The 20,121-nt window shown below is 50.8% G+C and overlaps 2 protein-coding genes across 5 annotated transcripts; both read left to right on the plus strand.

Annotated features, from left to right (window-relative positions):
• Positions 1–67: 67 nt before the first annotated feature.
• Rnf31 (ring finger protein 31) lies at positions 68–12,221 on the plus strand. Of its 2 annotated transcripts, none has more exons than XM_021181412.3 (21): positions 68–883; positions 980–1,126; positions 1,272–1,427; positions 1,640–1,699; positions 1,819–1,888; positions 3,127–3,304; positions 3,757–4,135; positions 4,307–4,594; positions 4,837–5,085; positions 5,172–5,357; positions 5,482–5,688; positions 7,199–7,372; positions 7,465–7,563; positions 7,657–7,746; positions 9,611–9,725; positions 9,841–9,959; positions 10,209–10,322; positions 10,448–10,505; positions 11,152–11,248; positions 11,803–11,971; positions 12,079–12,221. In XM_021181412.3, the coding sequence occupies exons 1-21, from the start codon at positions 695–697 to the stop codon at positions 12,130–12,132; spliced, it is 3,198 nt and encodes a 1,065-aa protein (XP_021037071.1). In that variant the 5' UTR covers positions 68–694; the 3' UTR covers positions 12,133–12,221. The 2 variants fall into 2 exon arrangements, with proteins under 2 accessions (XP_021037071.1, XP_021037070.1); XM_021181411.3 differs by having other exon boundaries at positions 69–883; positions 4,304–4,594.
• Positions 12,222–12,698: 477 nt separating this feature from the next.
• On the plus strand, positions 12,699–18,616 carry Irf9 (interferon regulatory factor 9). Of its 3 annotated transcripts, XM_021181413.3 has the most exons (10): positions 12,743–12,794; positions 13,015–13,101; positions 13,616–13,796; positions 14,261–14,444; positions 14,633–14,706; positions 14,858–14,972; positions 15,071–15,142; positions 16,101–16,442; positions 17,268–17,383; positions 17,503–18,616. In XM_021181413.3, the coding sequence occupies exons 3-10, from the start codon at positions 13,617–13,619 to the stop codon at positions 17,611–17,613; spliced, it is 1,194 nt and encodes a 397-aa protein (XP_021037072.2). In that variant the 5' UTR covers positions 12,743–12,794; positions 13,015–13,101; position 13,616; the 3' UTR covers positions 17,614–18,616. The 3 variants fall into 3 exon arrangements, with proteins under 3 accessions (XP_085684786.1, XP_021037072.2, XP_085684785.1); XM_085828660.1 differs by lacking the exon at positions 13,015–13,101 and having other exon boundaries at positions 12,699–12,794; XM_085828659.1 differs by lacking the exons at positions 12,743–12,794; positions 13,015–13,101 and adding an exon at positions 13,108–13,525.
• Positions 18,617–20,121: the final 1,505 nt, after the last annotated feature.

A 20,121-nucleotide genomic window follows, 5' to 3' on the forward strand; every position in this document is an offset into this window, starting at 1 on the left:
GCATGGACCGTCCAGGGGAAGTACTGGACTGAGAGAGGGTGGGACAATAGGAAAGTGGGTACCCAGAGGTGGGGTTCCATGACGCTAGACTGAGGAGGGGACCAAGTAGGATCCGAGAGAGTAGGAAGGATAAGAAGGAGGAAAGCCTGGCAGGATGGAAGGGAGCAGGATGAGCGGGACTGCCTTCCCTTCAGGACAGACTAGAGAAGGGAGGAGCCCGCCTGAGCCGGGCTAAGGGCAGCCAGAGCCGGTCCCCGAAAAGGTGGGGCTTCCCCGCTGGGGAATGGAACAGAACCAACACTATGCAAAGCTCTGGGCACAATTAACCCCTCGCATGGGAGGTGGGTCCCTCCGGAAGGGGCGGGATAGTTTTAGGGAAGGCGAAGAAGAGAGCCTGATTCGGAGGGAAAAGGTTCCGTCGCGTTATGGGAGGAGCCGGGGCCGCGGCTTCTTCATTGGCGGCGACCTGGCCACCCTTCCTGATCTCAGCTTTTCCGTCACTCTGAACCCTCCTTTTCCTCTAAAGTGGCCCACAGTCCCGCCCTCTCTGCCAGGACTTCCTGTTCCCGGTAACCCTGGCTGTGGCTGGGGCTGAGCGGGGCGGTGGCTTAAGTGACCCGGGCTGCTGTGGCGCCGCGCGCACCTGCGCCGGCCCCTGGAAGGCAGTGAAGCTGAGCCTGTCTCCAGTCTCAGGATGCCAGGAGACGAGGAGCGAGGCTTCCTGGCGGCCCGCGAGGAGCTGGCGAGCGCCCTGAGATGGGATTCTGCGCAGGTTTTCCCCCTGGAGCAGCTCATGCCGCTTCTGGCCACCTCTCTGCCACCAGCCGCCCGCTACCTGCAGCTGGACGCCGGACGCTTGGTCCGCTGCAACGCTCATGGGGAGGTGAGGTCAAGCCCGCCCGGCGCTCCATGGAAGGGGACCTAGGCTCAGAGGCCAGGTGGGCTAGGCTCACGACTCTGCTTTTCTGAATGCTCCCAGCCTCGAAACTACCTCAACACCTTATCCACGGCCCTGAACATCCTGGAAAAATATGGTCGCAACCTCCTCAGCCCGCAGCGGCCCCGGTATTGGCGCTCAGTGAAGTTTAATAACCCTGTCTTTCGCAGCACGGTGGATGCTGTGCAGGTGAAACCCTTGGACCTTATCGGAGAAGGGGACTAGACCTGTGCTTGGGGTTGACCAGAAGGGCTTGAGGGTGTGCTGAGTGGGGGACCAGCTCTATTGCCTAGGAGGTCTGTTAGATGGTGACCGGGTCCTGAATGTGTGCCAGGGTGGCCGGGATGTACTACGGTTGTATGGCTATACTGAGGAGCGCCCAGATGGATTGAGTTTCCCCGAAGGGCAGGAGGAACCAGATGAATACCAGGTTGCCGTCGTCACACTAGAAGTACTGCTGCTTCGCACGGAGCTCAGTTTGCTGTTGCAGGTGAGATGACCTTCTGATTCTAAGGTTTTTAAGTACTAGACTGGGAGCCCCAAGGCACGTTGAGACACCCCCACCCCCGTGCAGGGAAATTCTGTTGCTGCAGCAGCCTGGAAGCTTCTGCTACACTTTCTCCCTCTGGAATGTTAGGAGATCAGGGCTTACAGGGAGAACGTTGTTCAAGGTGGGAATTCTTTTCATCATCTTGTTTGCAGAATACTCATCCCAGACAGAATGCACTGGACCAGCTGCTAAGAGAGAGCGTTGAAGATGGTGTAAGGAAGGCAGGAAGGGTGTTGTTCATGGAACACGGGGGGGGGGGGGACGGGACGGGACTGAGTTTATGGGATTCTGTGCCCCCAGCACTTTGCCCACGCTCTGCTTGCTTTCTCAGATGCTGCAGCTTTCAGAGTTTCACCCCCTTCTGAGGGAGATTGTTCCTGGCCCCCGCCCCTCTGCCCCAGGTATTGTATGCTTCTTTAAGGGAGAAAAATATTAGACTGAGTTGGTGCAGATGTAGGATTTTCTTTCCTCTTGTATTTGTTTTGTTTTTTAAGATTTATTTATTTATGTATATGAGCATTGTATTCGCACATATGCCAGTGTGACAGAAGAGAGCATCAGATCCCATTACAGGTGGTTGTGAGCCACCATGTGGGTGCTGGGATTTGAACTCAGGACCTCTGGTGGAGCAGCCCGTGCTCTTAACCACTGAGCCATCTTTCCAGCTCTGTATTTGTATTTTATTTCAAGAGATGAAAGCCCCTCTTCCCCCCCACACACCATGGGTCCAGATGTTGTAAAGACTGTTTTGTGACTTCCCCTAACCCATAACAAAATTTTAAGCGTAGCCTGGTCTTTCCTCCTTTAATATTACTTTTTAGTAGTGGGAGGTGGGTGGGTAGATATGTGCATGTAGGCACAGGTGCCACGGAAGCCAGAACCGATCCCTCTGCAGCTGGCATTACAGACCATGTTGAGCTGCCCAACACAAGTGCTGGGAATGAAGCTGCAAGAGCAGTACTTGATCTTAACTGCTTAGCCATCTCTCCAACTAAGTAGCCTGGTCTTTTTAAGAAGGCTACTCTGGGGGGTTGAAGAGACGGCTCAGTGGTTCAGAGCACCTCTTGCTTTTGCACAGGACATAAGTTCAATTCCCAGCATCCACTTGGTAGTTCACAGCCATTCTTAAGTCCAGTGCTAAGGGATCTGGCCCTCATTTGAATTCTATGACACATGTGTCATACAAAATAAAAAGTAAATAACTTAGAGAGGGAGTGGGGTGGAGAGAGAGAGAGAGAGAGACCGACCTGACATGGTAGGTAGCTCACACCTTTAATCTTTAGTCTTAGTCCTGGGGAGGCAGAGGCAGATGGATCTGTGAGTTTGAGGCTTGTCTGGTCTACAGTCATTTGCAAGCCAACCAGCCAGGGCTACATTATGGTGAGGCGGGAATAAAGGTGATGCTTGTCTTGTTCTGTGTTTGGCTTGTCTTGCTCAATATGGTATCTTCCAGTTTTGTCCATTTTCCTTTCTATAACGAGATTTTGTTCTTTGTAACTAATGCTCCAGAGTGCGTGTTATTACAAAGTTACCTTTACCTGTAAACGTCTTCATTTGCTCGCTGATAGGTCCATGACTCCATATCTTGGCTGAGTCTATATGCTTGTTAAGTTTTACACTTTTGGTTTCATTTTTCCAGGCTCCACTCCTGGTCCCTGCTTCCTCTGTGGTTCTGCCCCAGGCACACTGCACTGTCCAGCCTGTAACCAAGTCTCGTGCCCAGCTTGTGACATTTTGTTCCACGGGCATCCGTCCCGTGCACATCACCTTCGCCAAGCCCTGCCTGGGTCCCACCAGACTGCCAGCCTGAGCTCTAGGTGAGAGGCTTTCTCTTCTTGGGGAGAGTGAAATTAAGAAGGAAGTTGAAGATTACTTGAGTATCTATTATGTACCAGGTTCTCTATTGAAGGGTGTCTTATAGAGAACAGCCCCCCTAGGAAGTTATAGACATAAACACTAAGCAAGTAGCAGCCACAATAAGACAGAGTGTTATGATACACAAGTTGGAAGTAGATGGGTACAGTTTTGTCTGAAGGATCAGAATTTTAAACATCTAGCATGATGTTAAGAGATTGCTTCCTGGAAGAAGTTGTCAATAATTCATCATTTAATTATTGACTCGTATATGGGGATGAGAGTGTTCCAGACAGAACAGCAATCAGAAAGGCCAGAGCCCTATGTCATAATCTATGCAATGGGAGAGGCAGGGGTGCGGGGACTCGGGTACTAACTTCTACCTCAGCTGGCCACGTCTGCTTTTCTATTACAGTTTACCTGCCTCGTCCCAACCACGGCCCCCCTCCTCCTCCTTGGCCCTGGGAGATAGCTCTCTTTCTTCCCCTGACCCTGCAAATGCCTGTCTGCCCTGGCATTGTCTTACCTGTGCCACACTAAATGAGCCTTGGGCAATGTTCTGTGCAGTCTGTAGTCAGCCCAAAGGCTGCAAGGTGCCGGGAATAGAGGGTTCCCATGGAACCGGGGCCCTAGAACCTGAGCCTGCACGGGATCAGTGGGCCTGCCAGAGCTGTACCTTTGAGAATGAGGCAGCAGCTGTGCTATGTGCCATATGTGAGCGACCTCGGCTGGCCCAGCCTCCCAGCTTGGTGGTGGATTCCCATGATGCTGGTGTTTGCCAACAGTCCCTTAAGGTAACCTGTTCCTGGCCTTCCCAGCTCTCCATTTGTACCTGTTAACCTCAAGTTATTCTCTGAATTCACATTCTGTCTTCTTTTGGTTCCCCTAGTATTTCCCTTGTATCTCTGTCATGACGCCTCGTTACGCAGTCAGTACGATAATTCTTCTCTCTCCCTTTCCAGCAGGAGGATCCTTTGCTCTCCGCTGCCCAGCCTCAGGTGTGGTACTGTGACCATTGTACCTTCTGCAATTCAGGCCCTGTCTGGGTGTGTGCCATGTGCAACCGAACCCGAGACCCCATTCCTACACAGCCTGCCATCCAGCCCTATCCCAGCTCTTTGGAAAAGGGGCGCCCAAAGCCAGGGTCCTCACAACACCTCAGTTCCTCCCTGCCTGCTTCCTGTGGAGACCCAGAGAAACAACGCCAAGATAAGATGCGGAAGGAAGGTCTCCAGCTCGTGAGCATGATCCAGGTGATAACTGGGCCTGGAATGAGATGGGGCTGAGCTGTCGGGGAAAGAAGATGCTGTAGATGGTTAATTAACGTTCTGATACCAGGATGCTAGCTGTAGCTGCCTCACTTTGAAAGCTTAGGGCAGGTAGCATGCTGTGCGCTGGTCACGCGATCAGTATTCCTGGCTGAGCCACTGTTGGTCAGGCTGAGAATGAGTAGAGTTCCTTTCTTGATGTGCCTCTGCTGTTGTCTGTTCTTCAGGAAGGAGAAACTGCGGGGGCCAGTCCAGAAGAGGTCTTCTCAGCTCTCCAATACTCAGGCACAGAGGTGCCCCTCCAGTGGTTGCGTTCAGAGCTGTCCTACGTCCTGGAGATGGTAGCTGAGCTTGCTGGACAACAGGATCCAGAGCTCGGGGCCTTTTCCTGTCAGGAAGCCCGGAAAGCCTGGCTTGATCGTCATGGCAACCTGGATGAGGCTGTAGAAGAGTGTGTGAGGGCCAGGAGGAGGAAGGTACCATTATGCTGGGGGTGGCACAGGGTGAGCACATCAGAATCTCTCTTGCTGGCTTTACATTTTCTCGCTGTTTTGAAATGCAGGTGCAGGAGCTGCAGTCCCTGGGCTTTGGGCCTAAGGAAGGGTCACTACAGGCATTGTTCCAGCATGGGGGTGACGTGGCACGGGCCCTGACTGAGTTACAGCGCCAGTGCCTGGAGCCCTTCCATCAGCGCCTATGGGACAGAGACCCTGAACCCACTCCCTGCTGGGATGGGCTGGACAGACAGGTACTGGGAGTAGACAAGACCCTAGTATCAAACTTAAAGGAACAAGAGAAAATTTGGGGGGGTGGAGAAGATCCTGGAGGGTCTGTCTGACCGCCACTGTGTCTCCTCCTGAATCATATTGCAGAGCCTGGTCAGACGCCTTCTGGCGGTCTACACACTCCCCAGCTGGGGCCGAGCAGAGCTGGCGCTGGCGCTGCTGCAGGAGACACCCAGGAACTATGAGTTGTTGGACGTGGTGGAGGCTGTGAGGCACAGCCAGGACCGGGCCTTTCTGCGCCGACTGCTTGCCCAGGAATGTGCTGTGTGCGGGTGGGCCCTTCCCCGAAACCGGGTAAGCCTCTGCCTACCTCGTGCCCCTGGGCTTAGAATGACGGCTCCTGCTGGGCAGCTACCTCAGCCTGGATGGCCTTGGCTTCTGTTGTCCATACACCTCTGAAGCCTTCTGATGAGGAACAGGAGCCCCCATTTGAGAAGTGGTGAGACCTTCAGGCATTGTATTACCCAGCTTACGAAGAGAAAAGGTTTATTTTGGCGTGCCGTTTTTGAAGTTTTAGTTTTCTCATCTGTTGGTTTTGCTGTTTTGGGCCTTTGCTGTCACATCAGGTAGGATATGTGCCAGCAAAAGTGCTAAGCTTGTGGCCAGGAAGAAAGGGAGATAAAAAAAAGTTAAGGTGGGCGTGTTGGCGCACACCTTTAATCCCAGGACTTGGGAGGCAGAGGCAGGCAGATTTCTGAGTTTGAGGCCAGCCTGGTCTATAGAGTGAGTTCCAGGACAGTCAGGGCTATACAGAGAAACCCTGTCTCAAAAAAAAAAAAAACAAACAAACAAACATCAAACAAACAAACAAAAAAGTTAAAAGATGATCTAAACTGTAGCAAACATACAATAGATTTAAAAAGTCATACAGTAAGCCTGCTGCTCCTCTCTGACGCTGTTGTCTGTATATGCATATGTATATGCATTTGTATATGCATAGGGTTATTTTGTAGTAAATCTCAATTATCACACACATTTATCTATAAGTATATCAATAAGTATATCTATAAGTATCTCTAAAAGGGAAATGTTATTTGAAAATATAACAACAACAATCACACCAATAGAAAGTAGCAATTTTTTAAGATTTTTTATTGTATGTTTGTGCTTTTGTTTGTGTCATGTGTATGTGGGTGCCCATGGAGGTCAAAAGATTCCAAATCTCTTGGAACTGAAATCACAGCTATTTGGTAAACGATGATCTCAGATGAGCTGGTCCTCTTGCCTCCGTGTTCCCAGTGCTGGGATTACAGGCATGTGGCGTTATGTGGCAAAACACTGGGGGTTAAATGCCTTCCTGCCTGCTTTATAACCAGCATCGTAACCTTGGTTATCACAATATCTAGGTGATAGAAGAAACAGGTCTTTATTATATTCTGGGCTCCACTTAATCTAGGTCAAAGGTGGCAATTCTTCAGGTAAATACAGTCTCTCTCAGTCTGACTCCATGTGGTTTTGAGGTTTTGGTTTTGAGTGTGTGTGTGTGTGTGTGTGTATACATGTATTGTACATGTATGTAATTGCCTTTCACTTTTGAATAAATATAAATGCCTTTGGAGACATGTTGCTTTTCTTTAGCTCTCCATTGCCAGCTGCCCTCTGTCCAGCTGTCTTTAGATGTGTGTCTTACCTGCCTGGGATCTCTAGGCACTGGAGTTTGCTCTCCTTCCCCACTTAATTAGACCTTGGTTTTCCAGTGTATCCCGGAATCGTGTTATTATTGTGTATCATGTAGATTACTGACCCATCCCAGGGCTGACAGCAGATTCCCCTTTCCCTCTTCCCCCCCCAACTCCCACCATAGATGCAGGCCCTGATCTCCTGTGAATGCACCATATGCCCTGAATGCTTCCGCCAACACTTCACCATTGCCCTGAAGGAGAAGCACATCACAGACATGGTGTGCCCTGCCTGTGGCCGCCCTGACCTCACTGATGACGCGCAGTTACTCAGCTACTTCTCCACCCTTGACATTCAGGTACTACCGCCAGAGCGCTATGGTGTAAGTGGTCTAGGCTTTGAATCGGTTTTACCTACCCATCTATCACCACCTCTGCATCTTGTCCCCAGCTCAGAGAGAGCCTAGACCCCGATGCATATGCCCTGTTTCACAAGAAGCTGACCGAGGCTGTGCTCATGCGAGACCCCAAGTTCTTGTGGTGTGCCCAGGTAAACCTGACAAACAGAGTGAACTGAAGATCCAAGGGTAGGGGGTGTTACCGGGTCAGGTCTTGAATGGCTCCTATGCTCTTATACTCTCAGTGTTCCTTTGGCTTCATCTATGAACGCGAACAGCTGGAGGCGACGTGTCCCCAGTGTCACCAGACCTTCTGTGTGCGCTGCAAGCGCCAGGTGAGCCACACTCATCCTTTCAGAAGTGTTGACTAAGCTGTTGCCAGGTACTGTATTAGGCTCAGGGAGAATATTGGCAGACAGAACAGTCATGCTCTTTTAAGCGTCAAGGGCTGACTAGGGACCTAGGGAGATAATGCAGTCAGTCAAGTGCTAGATGCAGCCACGAGGACCTGAGTGCAGTCCCCAGAAACTGTTCATGCATACAGATGGGTCACGGCTGGAGAGAGGGTCAGGAATTAAGAGGCCTGGCTGCTCTTCTGGAGGACCTGGGCTCAGTTCCCAGCATGCACATGGCATCTCACATCTGGGTGTAACTCCAGTTCCAGGGCATCTCACATCCTCTTCTGGTCTTCTCGGGCATGAGCACACATTCGGTGAACAGACATGCAGGCAAAACACCCATACACATTAAGTAAATGAGGTCTTGAAAGCTGGGTTAGAGCTAGTGAGCTGGCTCAATGGATGTGGATTAAAGCTTCATCACCAGGCCTGGTACCCTGAGTTCTTTTCCCAGGACCCGCGTAGTAAAAGGAGAGAACTGACTTATTTTTCAAGACACTGTTTCTCTGTGTAGCCCTGGCTGTCCTGAAACTTAATTCTGTAGACCAGGCTGGCCTCAAACTCAGATCTGCCTGCCTCTGCTTCCCAAGTGCTGGGACCTTGGGAAAAGCATGCACCACTACTGCTTGGCTAAAATTAATTAATTTTAAAATACAAATTTAATCTGGGTAGTGACGGCATGTACCTTTAGTCCCAGCACTTGCGGGGCACAGGCAGGCAGATCTCTGTGAGTTCCAGGACAGCCTAGTCTACAGAGCAAGTTCCAGGCCAGCCAGGGCTACACAGAGAAACCCTGTCTTAAGCCCCACCCCCACCCCACCCCCACTAAGAAAGAAAGAAAGAAAGAGAGAGAGAGAGAGAGAGAGAGAGAGGGAGGGAGGGAGGGAGAGGGAGGGAGGGAGGGAAGGAGGGAGGGAGGGAGAGAGAGAGAGAGAGAGAGAGAGAGAGAGAGAAAGAAAGAAAGAAAGAAAGAAAGAAAAAAAGAAAAGAAAAAAGAAAAGAAAAGAGAAGTTTAAAGCCAACTGTGGTGGAATACACTGGTAATTCCAGCACTGAGGGGTTGTATTGATTGGTGGATCCCTGGACATGCTAGCCAGTCTCAAAAAGAGGTGATCCAAAGTATTATACCCTGGCCTCCAAACACATACATGTACAGGTGCACACTCACACACACACACACACACAGAGAACACAGAGATTCCTAGGTGACGAGTCAGGCTTGGAGAAGGATTTGGAGGAAGAGAGGCGAGAAGAGTGGACATAATCCCACACAGGCAGAAGTTCTGCCAGGAAATGACTAGAAGCTGAGCTGGGAGCAGCTAGGTTCCTGAGACCAAGAGGCTATATACTAGAGTTAGTTGGATCCACCAGAGGGCAGCCCTTGAGGCCAAGTGACACGGGTGTGTGGCTTTTATTTTGAGACTTAAGCACAAAGAGTGACACCAATCATTTGTCTTTGGAAAGGTTGGCTTGATACTAGAAACCTTGGATCTGTATCACAGAACATAACAGAACGAGACCTGTAGTTCTACCCCTGGACCTCAGGGTTAATAGCATGTTAATAGCACCAAGGACGCTCCCGGATACCTACTTGGAAAGTGGAGAGTCGGGTAGAGTGAGCAGGCTGTATTGGAAGGAGGATTCAGCAGTTACCTGGAGTGAAGTGTAGCAGTGGGCACAGAGAGGTTAGGTTTGGAAAGGAACAACTGAGGTTTGTGGCTGACTGTAGTAGTGTGGCAGAAAGGCAGACCAGGGCATGGGGCGGAGCTTCCGTATTAGCCTCCTTCCCTCCTCTTTGCAGTGGGAGGAGCAGCATAGAGGACGGAGTTGTGAGGATTTCCAGAACTGGAAACGCACCAATGACCCAGAGTACCAGGCTCAAGGCCTGGCCATGTACCTGCAGGAAAACGGCATTGGTAAGGCCACCCCACTTAGCCTCTGCTGAGTGGTCTGATCGGCAGTAGCTCCCTGCTGGAAGGCCTGGGTGTTGAGGCAATGCCCTCACCCTGAGCTGCTGCCCTCACTTCACAGACTGTCCTAAATGCAAGTTCTCGTATGCACTGGCCCGGGGAGGCTGCATGCACTTCCACTGCACGCAGTGTCGACACCAGTTCTGCAGCGGCTGCTATAACGCCTTTTACGCCAAGAACGTGAGTTCAGAAAGAGGGGGAAGGGAAGGTGTGGGAGGCTGCTGTGGGGCTTGAGGGGCGGGAGCCAGGGAGGGGACAGAGGTCAGTAGAATGGGGAACGTCTCTCTGGCCTCTTCCCCCCCTCTGCTTGCTCCAGACTTGTTCTGTCTCGCTCTCCTCTCACGCCCATGCCCCCTTGCACGGGGTTTTTTTGAGAGTCCAGAACCCCAACAGTTTCCAATTTCTTTCTCCTATCTGGATTTTTACCAGAAATGTCCAGACCCTAACTGCAAGGTGAAAAAGTCCCTGCATGGCCACCACCCTCGAGACTGCCTCTTCTACCTACGGGATTGGACTGCTGCCCGCCTCCAGAAACTGTTGCAGGTCAGAGGTGGCCAGCCTGGCTGGGTGGGCAGAGGATGGGCAAGGGTGGGGAAGATTTGAGTGCCGGGAAATGGGACAGTGGCTGGATGGAGGCAAACGACGCCCCTGTCTCTACTTCTCCCTAGGACAATAATGTCATGTTTAATACAGAGCCTCCAGCCGGGACACGGGCAGCCCCTGGAGGTAAGTGTCAGACAGGCCTCTAAAGTGGGGATGGTGATGGGTAAAGCGGCTGGGGAGGCTGGGGGCTGGGGTCATTCATCTGCATGGTCATTAACCTATCCATGCTTGTTTCTGCCGATGAAGTGAAGATGATATCCACCTAATGACTAAACCGTGTTGCCTAAAGTATCATTAAAACACCTGGCCCTTAAGTGTCTGCTCATGGGCTCTAATAGTGAGCTACTATTAATTCGTTAATTAACTCTGAGTAGTTAATGATACCTGCCGGTTGTTTTGGGGCTTTAGGCTACAGTTTTAGGTTCTGTGCCGGTCACAAAAGATGTTGAGTAAGGCTCTAACCTACCCTGCTTGCCTTCTAGGTAGAAAGGTGGTTGGCTGTGTAGGAGCTAAATAACAGCCAGGAGTACAGTTTTAAAAGCATGTGACGAGCCAGTCATAGCTACATAAATACACACACACACAGACACACACACACAGCGTGTGATTATGGACCATATTCCACTTTTGTAAAAAGCAGGGCAGCAAGATCTTCATTGTGCCTTCATCAGTCATTGTGCCTCTGAAACCGTCTCCAGCTGCTCCTGCTCAAGCAGGATGCCCTGGGCTCAGAGCCCCCTTCCAACACGTATTCCTTCCTTCCTCTTAGGGGGCTGCAGAGTGATGGAGCAGAAGGAGGTCCCCAGTGGGTTCAGGGATGAAGCTTGCGGCAAGGAAACTCCACCTGGCTATGCCGGCCTATGTCAGTGAGTGCCTGCCAGCACATGGAGCGTGGCATTGGGAACAGGGCTAGGCTGCCCAGGCAGTAAGCTGAGGTCTCTGGGGCCATTTAGTCCTTCACACAGTAGGAGGGAGGAAGAGAGGGGGTCCCCTGGCCACGTGTGCACATGGGTAGTGGCAGGCAGCATAAGAGACTGACTGACACTTCCTGCAAGTTCAGCAGGCAGAGGGGCTAATGGTTTTGCTCACATAAGAATCCCAATGTGTCCAGGACAGCCAGGGCCATTTGCACAGAGCAACACTGTCTCAAAACAGCAACAAAATCCCAGTGTGGTCCAGTGAGACAACTGTGTGTTGGAAAAGGTACTTAGTGCCGAGTAGGGGGACCAGAGTTCTGTCCCCTAAATCCACACAGTGAAAGGAGAAGACCAACTCACACGTTGTCCTCCATCTTGCATATGTTCACCGAGACAGGGAGTGCAAGTGGGTGCGTACAACATAACACAATAAAAACAAGGTGTTGGGCGCATGCGGTTAATATCAAACGAAGAATAAACACTCTGCTCTCTCATCTCCCCAGGGCACACTACAAAGAGTATCTCGTGAGCCTCATCAATGCCCATTCACTGGACCCAGCTACCCTGTATGAAGTGGAGGAGCTGGAGACAGCCACTATCCGCTACCTACATTTAGCTCCTCAGCCTGCGGATGGAGAGGATCTGCCTGCTTACCAGGCCCGGCTGTTACAGGTAGAGCTATCATGTCCAGCTTTTTCCCTGCCCTTCCAAAAGTCACCTGTGACAGCCTATTTTCTCCACTGCAGGTTTCCAATATCATTATCCTCTGTCCTTTGCAGAAGCTGAGAGAAGAGGTACCCTTGGGACAGAGTATTGCCCGCAGAAGAAAGTAGTAGCAGAGAGCCGGGTCCTGATGGGACTTCCTGACCCAGGCCTCAGCAGCAGTTCCAGCACCAATAAAGAGGCATCTTATGGCCTAGGCTTCTTGGTGGTCCTTCTTCCTGGCCTCAGCATCCCGGGGCATTAGGGAAAGGGAGGGGGGAGAGGGACAGAATCCTGTTAGAAGGGCCCCCTGCAGCCTACCGTTATCCTACCACCCCTGGACTCCTTCCTGGCCGGGAAGACATGAAACACCGCGGAAGAACGACAGAGACCCTCCACATCTAGCCACCTGGCGTGGGCTCAGCGTCCTCTTTTCCGTCATTGACTTCGGCTGCTCTGTGAGAATAACCTAACATATACCAAGCAGACACTGTTGGGGAGCACATATCAGCCTCCGGGTCTGATCTGGAGATAACCTTCCTGGGAACCAGACACGGGGCGTGGTTCTGGGAGGAAGGAGGAGTCTGACAGCCACAGGCCCAAGGTGGTGCTGCTGACGGAGGCTGCTTCCCTCTGGTGGTAACCGCTTGCCCTGCAACTCAGACCACGTGGTTTCTAGGAAATGCACCTCCCCGGAGGAGAACTGAAACTTAGGGTGGGGACTGTAGAAAGGGGAGGAGAGATCAGAAAAAGCCTAGAACCAGCTGAGCCTGGGACCTCCTCAGCGGCTCAGGTAAGAGCAACTCTGCTGGGGGGACCACCTGGGAGCGATGAGAGGGGGCTGGTGAGGGCTCCCAGGACCCTGAGCTGCAGGGAGAGTCAGAGAGGCTTGTGAATCCGAAAGTAGATGTGGCCTGAGAGAGACTGTTATCACAGAGCCAGACTGGCTGCCAACTTAACTGTTGAGGAAGGTCTACAAAGGCCTTAGTTGACCTTTGTTTTTCTTGCCTCAGGCCCTGCCCACTTCTTCAGCTCCGCCCTTGCCCCCAGCTGCCGCCCCACCTACCCCTCTAGCAAAGAGGGGGTTTGGTAAGGAGAAGGTCAGTAGGCTGGGGAGATGCCTTAGGAGCAAATGTTGCCTCTGTGGATGCTTGGGAGCTAAAACAGTCTGCTACAAGGAACAAGTCATTAAGGGAATTTTCCCAAATAATACATGTCTGAAACACTTCAGCTTATCAAGACCAAATGTCTGAGGTTTCCTTTCGGGTGTAATAACGTGGAATTTTCAAAAGAAGTTTTAAGAAATAGTTTTTAACCTCTGAGAATGTTTCTAGAGAGAAAAGAACATGGAAGGGTCTTCAGGGAAGGGCTGCTGCGTGAAGCTGGTCCCAGTGGTCAGGGGTTAGTGGGTCAGGGGTTAGCAAGTTGTTGGCTCTCCCAGGGCACGATGGCGGCACATATCTTTGATCCCAGCACTTCAGAGGCAGGTGGATCTCTGAGTTTAAGTCCAGTTTGGTGTATACAGTGAGTCCCAGGCCAATCAGGATAAATAACATAGTGAAGTCTGGTCTCGAAATTAAAGGAGTTCTCATATATCTTGCTTCCTCTTCCTAGGATGGCCTCAGGCAAAGTACGCTGCACCCGAAAGCTGCGGAGCTGGATCGTGCAGCAGGTGGAGAGTGGCCATTTCCCAGGGGTGTGCTGGGACGATGCAGACAAGACCATGTTCCGGATCCCCTGGAAGCACGCGGGCAAGCAAGACTTCCGAGAGGACCAGGATGCTGCCATATTCAAGGTGAGAGTTCCTGAAGGCACCCCAAAGCACTTTTCTCTGTTTGGGGTTTGGATAAAGGAAATACTAGAAAGTAGAACCTGGGCTGGTGAGATGGCTCAGTGGTTAAAAGCACTGGCTGCTTGCTCTTCCAGAGGTCCCGAGTTCAATTCCCAGCAACCACATGGTGACTCACAACCATCTATAATGGGATCCGATGCCCTCTTCTGGTGTGCCTGAAGACAAGTTACAGTGTACTCACATAAATGAAATAAAGAAAAAAGAAGAAAAGGAAAGAAAGTAGAACCAGCCATGTCATTTGGAGAGACATGGTCAAAAATGACTAAAGATTTCAAACCCGCAAGAACAGAATACAAACCCAGTGTAGGCTCATCTGATTTCAGGCCCCAAAGCCTGTGCAAGGCAGCCGTTTGAAGGGACATTTGGGTTATATAATACTTTCTTTTCTTCATGACATCTCTTATTAGGCTTGGGCACTGTTTAAGGAAAAGCACAAAGATGGGGACATAGGACACCCGGCTGTCTGGAAGACTCGCCTACGCTGTGCCCTCAACAAGAGTTCTGAATTTGAAGAGGTTCCTGAGAGAGGTCGTATGGATGTTGCTGAACCCTACAAAGTATATCGAATACTGCCAGCAGGAACCCCCCCTAGTGAGTGCTCCCTTGCTGCTCCTGGAAGGGGCAGACTGACAAGGATAGAGATAAGAGCCCTCCCTCTGTGGGCTTCCAGGCCTTCCTGGGCTCTTTAGTCCTGCCCAGCTTTTTGTTGTTTCAGATACTTACTCCCCCATCTCCTTTGTAGAAGACCTAACTTTCTTCTGCCTGCAACATTTTCACAGACCAACCACGGAACCAGAAATCACCATGCAAGCGAAGTATCAGTTGTGTGTCACCTGAGAGGGAAGAAAATACGGTAAGGAAAGGTACCACCCAGAAGTTGACACTCACCTGATCCCTGCCATACAGGAGCCCTTGATGATGTGATTGTTCGGGAAGGAAGGGAAAGAGGGAGGATGGTATAATCCAAGGGTGGGGTGTGCCAGCAAGAGCTGTTGTGTCTGTAGGAAAATGGGAGGACCAATGGAGTTGTAAACCACTCAGACAGTGGCAGCAACATAGGCGGTGGTGGCAATGGCAGCAACAGGAGCGACAGCAACAGCAACTCTGAGCTAGAGGAGGGTATGGTGCTGTTTCCCCCACCTCGGTATCTATTGCACATTTTCTCTCGGACTCTTCAGTCCCACTCTGAGTGATCAGTGCCTTTGCCTCCCCTCCAGGAGCTGGCACAACTGAGGCCACCATTAGAGAGGACCCAGTGTTCCTGGAGCATCAACTTCCTCTGAACTCAGGTGTGTGGCCTTTCTGACCCTTCCTTGTTCCCTTCCTCTTGGGTCTGCTTCCTCTGACCTGGCCTGCATTGTCTACCCAGCTGAGCTTACAACCTACCTTATCCTAGAAGAACCTCTCTACCAATTGAACAGTCCATGTGGCCGATCATACTTTATAGGGCTTTTTCGCCATCAGGAAACACCTTAAGTACTTTGTTCCTTGAACTGCCACATCAGAACATTGATTTCTTTATCATCATCCAGAAAACTTGAGTCTGTAAGGACTTCTTGTACACTGGGAGGCCATGGGCATTAAGCTCTGATGGGCGTGACTCCTGAGTGACGGGAGAAAAAGAGGAGAAGGGGGGCACCTTTCTTTTTTCTTTTGTTTTTAAAGACAGACCGGCCGGGCATGGTGGCGCACGCCTTTAATCCCAGCACTTGGGAGGCAGAGGCAGGCAGATTTCTGAGTTCCAGGCCAGCCTGGTCTACAAAATGAGTTCCAGGACAGCCAGGGCTATACAGAGAAACCCTGTCTCAGATAGATAGATAGATAGATAGATAGATAGATAGATAGATAGATAGATAGATAGATAGATAGATAAAAGTCAGACCGACCTCAGACTCACTGTGTAGCCAAAGATGACCTTGAATTCCTACCTTGCTGGGTCTAAGGGCTTATGCAGTACTGGGCTTTAAGCATGGTAGGCAACCATTCTTTCAACTGAGCCACATTATGAGACAAAAGGAACCTTCTCTAAGGAGCTGCCTCAGCCCTGCAGCCAACCTTATCTCCCAGAGCTTTTTTGGGTTCCTGCTCTGGACCTCAGTTTTCCCATTAATAAAATGAGGACGCAGGACTACAGGGAACTTCACTTTTCTAAAGTCTCATGGTGCTCAGGTTCCCATGGGAAGAGGGCTTCTTAGCAGCCTCCGGGTTCCTCCCATGCCTAGAGCAGCTGTGCTTTTCTGGCCCCAGACTATTCGCTGCTGCTCACCTTCATCTATGGTGGCCGAGTGGTGGGTAAGACCCAGGTGCACAGCCTAGACTGTCGGCTCGTGGCTGAGCGCTCAGACTCAGAGAGCAGCATGGAGCAGGTGGAGTTTCCCAAACCCGACCCACTGGAGCCTACCCAGCGCCTGCTGAGTCAGCTTGAGAGAGGCGTCCTGGTGGCCAGCAATTCCAGAGGCCTCTTTGTTCAGCGCCTTTGCCCCATCCCCATCTCCTGGAACGCACCCGAGGCCCCACCCGGGCCTGGTCCTCATCTGCTGCCCAGCAATAAGTGTGTGGAGCTCTTCAAGACCACCTACTTCTGTAGAGGTAAGGGTGTCCCAGCCGGGCACCGCAGCACCTACTTTTCCTCGTTATCCCCTGGGCCTGAGGTGGGGGTTCCCCACTACCATCCCCAGCAGGACATCCTCACTGCATGGGACCCCTGCATTGTGTGATGTGCATGCTGTGTGGCCATGTGTTCCTGTCTGCAGTCTTTGCCCAGCCAAGGCCATGGTAGATGCTCAGCTGGAGTTCAGCACATACGTGATGAGTTTTGGGGGAGCAGCCTGGTTATGTGACTATGTGCAATTGAGTTCACGAGGAGCCTTGTGACCGTCTCCTCATCCTTTGGCACACACTGTAGGCATCTTCTCCTGAGACTGTCCCTTCCCTCTATCCACTCATGAGATTCCAGTTACAACCTGTAAATCTGAGCAGAGCAATACAGAGAGGAACATGGAGGGCAGTGCGGGTGACCCTAGGATCATGGTGCCCTAGTATTGGGAGAGTACACAAGCAACCAAGGGGTTGGTGGGCAAGGCTGTTGCTTCCGAGGACTGGGAGCCTCCCGGTGGGAGTGCCTGTTGCTGTGAACTGCCTTTCCTACAGCAGCAGGGACAGCAACATAGTGCCTCCTTGCAGCTCTAAACCACAGCTTCTGCTCTGGCCTTGGGTGCCCATGGTACCCCATCCCAGATCTCCCAGCATCTGGCCTGGACCTCACTAAGTAGATCAGGCTGCTTCAAACATGGCGATTCCGCTGCCCCAGCCTGAGTGCTAGGGTTATGGGCGTACACCACCGTGCCTGGACATACACCACCGACAGCCATACCTTGCCTTCTTCCTTCCAATCCTTGACCCTTTTTCTTTCAGATTTGGCCCAGTACTTCCAGGGCCAGGGCCCCCCACCCAAGTTCCAAGCAACCCTACATTTCTGGGAGGAGAGTCCTGGCTCTAGCCATAGCCAAGAGAATCTCATCACAGTGCAGGTTAGTTCAGCCTCAGCACTGATTTGTGTCAAATAACTGTCCCTGAGGGGAAGGGGCTACAGGGTGGTGACTGTCCCGCAGTGCTCACTGCGGCCTGCGCCTCACTTCCTCCTGTACAGATGGAGCAGGCCTTTGCCCGACATTTACTGGAGAAGATTCCAGAGGAGGAAAAAGCTGCCTTGTTCCTGTTACACCACACAGAGCAGTCACCCTCTGCTCTCGGTCTCTGATCGTCGCGTCTCCATGGAAATAGACTTGTTCTCCACACTCTTGGTCGGCCTGCTTTTGTGGTGGTTCTTATCACCGTGTGTTATCCAGCATGGCCAAGAGAAAGTGCAAAGATGATGTTTATCCTTACAAATTGAGTTTGAGAGGCAGACTTGTTGGTGAATACTTGTTAATCTCAGCACTTGGAAGACAGTCCAAATGATTATGAGCCTCAAGGCCAACCTGGAAGAGACTTTTATTTCCTTTTTTTTTAAAGCTATATCCTCTCTCATCTCTAAGGAACTGGAAAGTTTCAAAGGGTGTGATCTCAGAGGGAATTGTATTCTCCTCCCAGTCCCAAACTCTAAATCTAAGCACTTTATATATTTTATCTCCCAGTCCTCACTAGACTGAAATAAAATTTAGCTGGGTGAGGTATTACACAGTTGGCACATGTGAGACAGAGGCAAGAAGACTGTGAGTTCAAATTCAAGGCCAGTCTTGGTGACACTGTCTCCAAAAAAATAAATAAAAAGCTTCCTAAGAGTGGCTGGAGAGATGGCTCGGTGAATAAGAGCACTGACTGCCCTTCTGAAGGTCCTGAGTTCAAATCCCAGCAACCACATGGTTGCTCACACCTGTCTTCAGACACCCTCTTCTGGTGTGTCTGAAGACAGCTACAGTATACTTACGTATAATAAGAAATAACTCTTTGGGCCAGAGCTCAGCCTCCATCCGCTCACATGTTGACTACTTGGTCCTCAGTGGGACCATTTGGAAACGACGAGGAGATGTGGGGTTGTTGGATGAGTTGTGTCATTGGCCATGGGCTTTAAGGTTTCCAGAGACCCTTGCCATTCCTAGCTAGCACACTCTCTCTGTGTCTCATGCTTATAAGTCAGATGTAAACTCTCAACCCCAGTACCGTGCCTGCCTGCCTGCTGCTTTGTTCTCTGTCATGATGGTCATGGACCCTAAACCTTTAGAAATGTGAGCTCCAAATTAAATTTTGCCTTTTCTAAGTTACCTTGGTCATGTGGTGTCTCCTCTAGCATTAAAAAGGTAGCAAAGAGAGCTGACAACTTCATGCAGGAGAATCTTGGCTCCACAGTTTTTTGCTAGGGGCTTCAAGAATGTGCCTACCTAGGGATGATCCCTGAACTAGAAATCTAAACCAGGAGGAGACACTGGAACACGGTCCAAACCTCCTCCAGGACGTAAGAGGGGAGGAAATGTGAGGGAAGTGTTGCTGTACTTCCTGTGTCTGCTGCTGCAGACATTGTGGGGACACGCTCACCCTTGGTAACCACTCATACGAGGGCAGGCTACTCCTAGATTGGATTCCTCTCTACTGAGCCCCACAAAAGGCAGTCTGGCCTAGGCCTGGCATGGTGGTTCATGCCTATAATCCCAATACTTGGGAAGTGGAGGCAGGAGGATGAGAATCAGGAGTTTGAGGCCTGTTTGGGCTACATGCTTTTGTTTGTTTGTTTGTTTGTTTGTTTGTTTGTTTGAGACAGGGTAGCCCTGCCACGGAATAGCCCTGGCTGTCCTGAAACTCACTGTAGACCAAGCTGACTGGAACTCGGAATCTGCCTGCCTCTGCCACCAGGCCAGCTTGACCCTGCCTTAAAAACAAAAAGGATAGCCATGTTCTGGCACCATGTTTCTTTCAGTCATGTTCACTGAAACTTGAGTGCCTACTTGGTGTTTGTTTTGGGTTTTTGACAGGGTTTCTCTGTGGAACTTTGGCTATCCAGGAACACGTGTTTTGTAGATGAGGCTGGCCTCCAACTAACTGAGATCTGCTTGTCTTTGCCTCCAGAGTGCTGGGGTTAAAGGTGTTTTCCCCCATCAGCTAGTAGCTTTTATTGACTGACATTCTTGTTATTCCATTTAACTTTGCCACCAAATGGGAAAGCTTTTCCTTCCCAAAGCCTCTTTAACACCAACTGTCATGATTTCCACCAGATCAGTTCCATGGTCACCTGACTGCCGCCACCCTCAGGGTCTCCAGTCCTGCGCAGAACCTACCAGGTTAACTTTCCTTCTTGCCGTAGCAGAAGCCTGCAGAGGCTCACCCACAGCATCATGTTTGATGCTTAAATCCCTACAGGGCGACTTTGTTTCTGCTGCCTTGGACTTCTTCCTTCAGTCTGTTGTTTTGTTTTGTTTGTTTTGTTTTGTTTTGTTTTGTTTTGTTTTGTTTTGTTTTGTTTTGTTTTGTTTCGAGACAGGGTTTCTCTGTGTAGCCCTGGCTGTCCTGGAACTCACTCTGCACTTGATGTTAGCCAAAAGGCCGAGAAGCACGCCCAGCCCCTCAGTCTGTTCTTTATCCCTCTGAGAAGGAGAGCAAACAAAAGACTCCATTAGCAAAGGCAGATGCTGCTTTTGTGCCCTCTGCTTTCTACAATCCCCCTTGAAGCTTCTTTGTATCTATTCTAAAGTATATCTTGGTCTTCCGGTTTTTTCTCTTGTGCCCTACATCTACGTCAAAATGGGAAATGGCATTGCTCCTTCAAATGAGACTT

Source organism: Mus caroli, unplaced genomic scaffold (assembly GCF_978045245.1).
Source record: "Mus caroli unplaced genomic scaffold, Mus_caroli_1 scaffold_12, whole genome shotgun sequence".
Taxonomy (NCBI): Eukaryota; Metazoa; Chordata; class Mammalia; order Rodentia; family Muridae; genus Mus; species Mus caroli.

Excerpts from the sequence above, each read along its gene's own strand:
- Irf9 (XM_085828659.1), top strand. The coding sequence starts at position 13,326 with ATGTTTCTAGAGAGAAAAGAACATGGAAGGGTCTTCAGGGAAGGGCTG. Across the intron at positions 14,707-14,857 it reads CTGAGAGGGAAGAAAATACG|GAAAATGGGAGGACCAATGG; the intron begins GTAAGGAAAGGT and ends TTGTGTCTGTAG. Across the intron at positions 14,973-15,070 it reads CAACTCTGAGCTAGAGGAGG|GAGCTGGCACAACTGAGGCC; the intron begins GTATGGTGCTGT and ends CCTCCCCTCCAG.
- Rnf31 (XM_021181411.3), top strand. The coding sequence starts at position 695 with ATGCCAGGAGACGAGGAGCGAGGCTTCCTGGCGGCCCGCGAGGAGCTG. Across the intron at positions 4,595-4,836 it reads AGCTCGTGAGCATGATCCAG|GAAGGAGAAACTGCGGGGGC; the intron begins GTGATAACTGGG and ends TCTGTTCTTCAG. Across the intron at positions 7,747-9,610 it reads GTGTGCGCTGCAAGCGCCAG|TGGGAGGAGCAGCATAGAGG; the intron begins GTGAGCCACACT and ends TCCTCTTTGCAG.